Consider the following 6,940-nt stretch of genomic DNA (forward strand, 5'->3'; position numbering starts at 1 on the left):
CATCTGACGGCCGTAGTGGGGTTGGAGGACACTTTAAATGGCGAGGATTTTGTCCATAAGGTGGAAAAAAGGTCAATACACGCGGAGGGCTGAGAGTGTTTGCCGTGCAAACAATACCTTCTCTGAATCAAACGCTTTCGTCCGGTAGGGCTAAAAAAATGTTTGATCTTTGGTCAGATAACAGTACTATTTTATTATTGTAGTTATTTTTATTTGACAGGACATTTTTTTATAAAATAATACAAAACTAGAACATTCTTAGTAATATCTCTATTTATTTAAAATACATATATACACAAGTGAGATATCAACTTTTTTACAATAAAATAAAGCCCTACAGATCACCTAAGGAGGTGTGCTATAATAAATTGTCCAAAGTCTAAACCCTTATTTTTAGATACGTAATCAAGCAAGATAGAAGGAACCATCCTTACGATGACTTATAGTACATGTGTTTTTACTTGCATCTTTATTTTCGGATGTTGTATTATATCCGTACAATATGTCAAATCTAAATTAGTATCCAAGTAGGAAAAAAAACCTTAAAAGATCAATAAATATATCTGCATTATAGATGATTCTAACTCTTGTTAATTTCAAAAAGGTTGCGGGTCAAGTGCTATGGTTGACACGGGCAAAATAAATCATACGGTTGGCATAATAGAGTGAAAAACTAAGGGCTTATTTAGCATTATTTTTATTTTTTATATCATATTTTAAAAATAAATTATAAAATTAATATAAAAATATTTAATTATTTTTATTTTTATTATTTTTAAAAATAGATATTATAATTTTTATTTTTAATATTTTAAAAATAATTATTTTTTCTATGCCAACAACAACTCTATTATCATTGTCACCCTCACTATCACTCCCTTTGTTGCCATACCACCATTCTATCATGATTATTTTTGTTATACCGTTGGTGTCTCCGCCATCACCATCATTAATACCATCTACTAGTATTTTTTATTTTCCATACTACTACTATTATTGCTGTCCCCTTAGTTATATTGTTGGTGCCTCATTATTATCATTTTCATCACCAATATTATCATCATTGCTGTCACCTTCACTGCATAGGTATGATAATTGGGCCAGGTTGGGTCATTTATGGATCAGATGTAGCTTGGATTAGAAAATCCTAAATCTGAATCTAATATGATTTGAAACTTGAATTTGATATGTTTAATAAGCAAGTAACCAAACCCAATTTGCTTAATCTGTTTAATAAATAGGTAACATGCTTAATCTATTAATATGTATAATCTATTAACTTATTAATATGTTTAGTAAATATATAACCTGCTTCACTCAATCCAATCTGATTATTAAACAGACTAAACGAATCAAGGGGTTAGAACCTAAACCGAAGTTGATTATTAAATAGATTAAATAAGTAGATCCGAACTTATTTAGCTTAAATTTAAATTTACTTATTATTGAGTGAACATAAAATTAGACTAATAAATTAAATCATATTTTGCTAGTCCTACCATCCCACTATTATCACCACTATTAAGATCTCCATAATATTATCATTAGCCTAGTCATGAACACTATCTCTATCTCCACTATCCTTATTACTTAAACTAGTGTTGCTTCTGCCCATCATTATCATATTTATTTTAAGAAAAATTGATCTTACAAAATATATTTATTTTTTAAAAAACTAGAAAATGAATAGAAAAAGAATTTTTATTTTTGAAAACAAGACCTAAGATATTACCTAATTTGCTTCAAATTTCCACGGCATGCTGATAATTTATAAACTAAGCAATCAGGCCAAGAAAACGGAAAAAAAAGAACACAACATCTGACCAATGTGAAAGGAGAATACAAAAAAACGACAGTTATACTTTTATCTGCCAATAATTTTATTTTGTTTCATCCTTTTTTGGATGTCTCGTGTGTTTCCTTCCTTCTCATGCCCCCTTCAGAACAACTAGTCGTTGGACTATAGCATCTGCCGTGACGCATGCAGCGGTAAAACTGTTCAACGAGGTAGGTTTCGAAAGAGAAATAGATACATCAACAATGGAGAGAGGGCGAAAAAAACAATACACACTGCTGCAATAGAGAGAAGAATTCGGATCGATTCATATACTCCCTCTGTTCTATATGGGAAGGCTCAAATATCGCGTTCGGGTTGTATCTTTCATGCGATAATAACAACATATGAGATAGAGGGTTGCATCTTTCGTGCGATAATAACAATATATTAGCGAGAGAGAGAGAGTAGAAGCTTCCACGGCCGTCAAGCTAACAACCGCCAACACCCCACCTTTGTCTTTCGTATATAAGTCCACCCTCCCCCTCCAGTGCTGCATCCCCACCCCATAGGGATCGCCACCCCCATCCTCTATTCTCTTGGGTCCCTCTTCTCCTCTGCCTCTTACGTGGATCCCACTGCTTCCAAGCTCTGGTTTTTGTCACTCCATGTAAGAGAAAACCTACTTTCCCCTGTTCTCTGATCCTGGATTCATACATCAGGAGTCTAAAGCTGCTATTTTGATCCCAAAGATCCAATCACAATCGGTTTTTTACGATTATCTCTCAGATTCTATCAAGGAGGCATCATCTGGGCTTAGGCACATAATTACGATCCAAATGGCTGCTTTCATGAGGCCAGCCATCCTTCTCTCTTTTCTCTTCTCTCTCATTCTACCTTGTTTGGCCCAGAACTGCCTCAGCGACACCTTCTCCAACAACAGGCTTTACACCCTCTGCAGCTCCCTTGGCCTTCTCAGCGCCACCCTCCACTGGACCTACCACCCTTCCAACGGCACCGCCGATATTGCCTACGTGGCGCAGCAGGAATCCTCGGGGTTCGTCGCCTGGGCCATCAACCCCTCCGGATCCGACATGATCGGCGCCAACTCCATCCTCGCCTTCCACGACTCCGCCGGTGTGGTCACCGCGATCACCTATGAGTTCTCCAACTACACTCCTTCGGTGCGGGACAGCAACCTTAGCTTCAGGGTTTACAGCCGGGAGGCGGAGTACTCCGACGGTAAGTACACCATCTACGCGACGGTGGCGCTGCCCGGCAACCGCACGACGTTGAACACCGTGTGGCAGGCCGGGCAGGTCAGTGGAGGGGTGCCCGTCAGTCACGCTTTAAGCGGCGATAACATCAAGTCGATGGGAAGCACCGATTTCCTGACCGGGGAGTCGTCCGGCAGTGGAGGGAGCTCAAGGCTACACCGCAAGAATGTAAGTATATGATATGAAGAATATTTTAATTTTTGTTGTAAATTATGTCATGAGCCAGATTTGCTCTCCCGGCACAGAATCCATACCGATACTATATATTTTAATATAATATCCATATACAGTATGATATAATAAAATTCAGCATACTATGTATTGATATGATATGGTACCTTATATTAGTACGCTCGGTATGATGTGATATTGACAGGTATGATAAATTTTGACTATTATCAATTTTATGCTCTGGACTATTTATTAGTTTTGTACTATCTTTATAATTGGTTTTGTGTTTTTGTTTTTCTACAAATCATTGTAATAGTACATTTGCTTTTTTGAGAAAAAATTAAATCTTTGCTGTCAAAAATTTTACAAATAATTAAAAAAAAAATTTCTTCATAGACATATTATTCAATTTGATTCTTTTTTCTTCTTCAATTTTTTAGAATGAAAATCATGCCAAAAAATACCTAATCGAGATGAAATCATAAATTTTGGTTGTGGGTATGGATGCCATGATGTATGGAATTTTTATTTTCTTATCATTCCCGGTTCATTGGCTATTTTGTATCATATTTTCAGCCTTTGGTTATTAATGATTAGTATTTGCATCCACGAAGTTGTTATTGGCTCAAATATATTCTATCCTAGTTAACATGATTTATGTATTTCAACTAGGACACTTGCAATGATCAGTTTATTTCTAATTGATTATTATTATTATCACCGTTGTCATCATCATCGTCATCCTCGTCGTCATTAATATTTTGTTCAAGCTTATACGCATAATTGGTTCATGGGCTTGTCTAATTATCTGTTCCTTTCTATCACGGTAGTGAAAGCATGCCTTTCACTTTAGATTTTTGCTTTCACCTCGATCAACTAACTACAGCTCTGTATACTATATTTGAATTGGATCGCAGATCCATGGGGTGTTGGATGCTGTGAGTTGGGGTGTTTTGATGCCTCTTGGAGCTATCATTGCGAGGTATTTGAAGGTGTTTAAATGGGCTGATCCTGCCTGGTTCTACCTCCATGTTGCTTGCCAGTGCTCCGCGTATATAATTGGGGTCGCCGGATGGGGTCTTGGCCTCAAACTTGGCAGTGAATCTAATGGAATTACATACGATAGTCACCGGAATATTGGAATCGCCCTCTTCTGCTTAGCCACACTTCAGGTATTTTATTTGGATCCATGATTGTACAAATGCTTGTTGTTATGCTCCGTGCTCTATCCTTTATGCATTTATCTTTGTTGAACACATATTTACAATGTATACATGACCGACCTCAAAAAGTTGGGACAAGGTTTGATGTCCGTAGTCATGCACAGATGTGTACGCATGGTCTCACGTTACATAAACACATTCTCTAATTGATTTTTATGTTATGCTGTGCAGATATTTGCACTGCTTCTGAGACCCAACAAGAAGAACAAATACCGCATCTACTGGAATATCTACCACCACTCGGTCGGATACTGTGTCATAATCTTGAGTATTGTCAACATCTTCAAGGGTTTCGATATCTTGGACCCTGCCAAGAAGTGGAAACGTGCTTATATTGCAGTCATCGCAACGCTCGGAGGCATTGCACTGGTTCTGGAAGCTGTTACATGGCCTATAGTTCTGAAGAGGAGGTCGAGGAGCTCCGAGAAGTCCCACCATGGTGCAAATGGGGCAAATGTGTATGGTGGCAGGCAAAATCAGGTGGCGTAGATCTATTGTGACTTGTTTTATGGGGCTTGTTTGGAGATATCTCTTTCCATGAGGACCATGGGCACACAGTTACTGGTCTTTCTTATCATACTAGATTGGTAGGCAGGCATTTGATTGCCGCTTAGAGATACACTTTATTTGTTTTTTCTTTTTGGCTTGTATATTCCGTATAGATTGGGGATCTTCGTCCCATTTTACGGGGCTTGCTTCTCGTATACATCACTTGCTTTATATTGAGGACTACATATTTTTTCTTGCATTCCTTTTGCTTTACATGGAGGACTTCTTATTGCATTCCCTTTTAGTGAATGGATACTTAGGAATTGAAATGTGTATATTTCTTAACGCATTCAGTTTGTTTCTAGAATTAGAATTAGAAACAGAATCAAACTGAGATTTGAATGCCAGGAGAGAGTCTGATTGTATTTTCGAAGATTGGGGTATTCTCATTGCTTCCAAAATCGAAGTCGAAATAGAATTTTTCTCAACTAAATGATTGGAATAGATGTATTTATTAATTTCTATTCTCATTCTAGAGTCCAATTCTCCCAAATTAAATATACCCACTGTTATGGTTCTAATAATATGAAGGGTACCAATAGTGCCACATTGGTTGTGTCCAAAGAGACATGCGCTTACAAGGAGAAAAAAATCATTTTCATATGAGGCGCCTTTTAAAAGATAAAATCATGAGGCCTATGGGTCAAAGCGGACAATACCTCATGTGACGGACTGAGTCTTTGTCCGCAACAATGACGCACCAGGTAGGGATCGTGGTCCACCTCTATTTCTTGGGCTGAGATCTACCTCGACTGACTGTGGAGCTCCTAGGACTGTACATATCGGAGTCCTCCTTGACTAAGGGGCTCTATTGTGATTCTAATAATGTGAAGAGCACCAATAGTCCCACATCAGTTGTGAGTCAAGGAGGACTCATGCTTATAAGGAGAAAAAAATTTTCCCATATGAGACACTTTTTAAGGGGTAAAACTGTGAGGCCCATAGACCAGAACGGATAATAGCTCATGTGACGGATCGAGCCCTTATTTGCAACACCCACAATATCTTTAGCTCGTTTTAATCTCCACTTGATAGATAATATCAAGGTGCCTGAGAACCAACTAATGTTCTTCAATGTTGCTGTATTCCTCACTAAATATATATTGATCATGGACTTTAAGCAAATGTTCAAACAAAATGGATTTGGATCTTATATTTATTTTAACCCGGCCATGAGCTAATCCATACCTGATCAATGTATGAAACAAAATGTATTAGGTAATTCCGGGACCCAAGCCATACATATAACTTCCATATGATAAAGTTAAATATATATTCCTGATCAGCTACCAACTTTTTCTCAATGTGCAGTTGAGCAGAGTGAGGGAAGATAAAAAAGAAAAAGGAAAAAAAGAAAGCATGGAGTTGGAGTTGGATCTGGAGTTGCGCAATCCAAATTTGTCCCCATTGGATCCCAACCGGACCTGACCAAACCCAATATTTATGTGAATTAGGTCTGATCAAGAAATTGTTACCAAAGTTGAATGGCGTTGGATTTAGATCAAGCAAATACCTGACTCCACCAACCAACTTACAGCTCTATTTGTTAGGATCTTTACCACGAAAGAATGATTGATCGATCGTGCGTTGCATGAATTTAAAAGCACGCTAATCTCTTTGTTCTATCTGCCTACATAGATAGCGGATATTGTGCAATCTAATGATAGATATGGCAAAAAATGTAACCAGAACTTGATAGCTATGACCGCATGACCTCAAAAGGCCTGAGCCTTGTGGTTCTGTGACAAATAATTTTTCATCCAGCATCTATTTGTTCTTCAATTTCTGCGCTAATTCTAGTTTTAGTGGTCAGAAGACATGTAAACCATTTATTAAGTAGTAACAGGTGAGACATTCTGCAGCAAAGCTATTGTTCACACATGACACGTTGCTCATTTTCTTTCCAGTCCGTTTCGTTCTTCTTTAACTTTTTGATGGCTCGACTA

General features: G+C 37.7%; 1 protein-coding gene across 1 annotated transcript; it reads left to right on the forward strand.

Annotated features, from left to right (window-relative positions):
- The first annotated feature begins 2,324 nt into the window (after nucleotides 1-2,324).
- Nucleotides 2,325-5,344, forward strand: LOC105035328 (cytochrome b561 and DOMON domain-containing protein At5g47530-like). The gene is made up of 3 exons (XM_010910866.4): nucleotides 2,325-3,219; nucleotides 4,140-4,394; nucleotides 4,617-5,344. The coding sequence occupies exons 1-3, from the start codon at nucleotides 2,614-2,616 to the stop codon at nucleotides 4,932-4,934; spliced, it is 1,179 nt and encodes a 392-aa protein (XP_010909168.1). The 5' UTR covers nucleotides 2,325-2,613; the 3' UTR covers nucleotides 4,935-5,344.
- Nucleotides 5,345-6,940: the final 1,596 nt, after the last annotated feature.

The sequence above is a fragment of the Elaeis guineensis genome, chromosome 15 (assembly GCF_000442705.2).
Source record: "Elaeis guineensis isolate ETL-2024a chromosome 15, EG11, whole genome shotgun sequence".
Lineage (NCBI taxonomy): Eukaryota > Viridiplantae > Streptophyta > Magnoliopsida > Arecales > Arecaceae > Elaeis > Elaeis guineensis.

Coding starts and splice junctions, on each gene's coding strand:
- LOC105035328 (XM_010910866.4), top strand. CDS start 2,614: ATGGCTGCTTTCATGAGGCCAGCCATCCTTCTCTCTTTTCTCTTCTCT. Junction 3,220..4,139: donor CAAGGCTACACCGCAAGAAT/GTAAGTATATGA, acceptor ATTGGATCGCAG/ATCCATGGGGTGTTGGATGC. Junction 4,395..4,616: donor TCTGCTTAGCCACACTTCAG/GTATTTTATTTG, acceptor TATGCTGTGCAG/ATATTTGCACTGCTTCTGAG.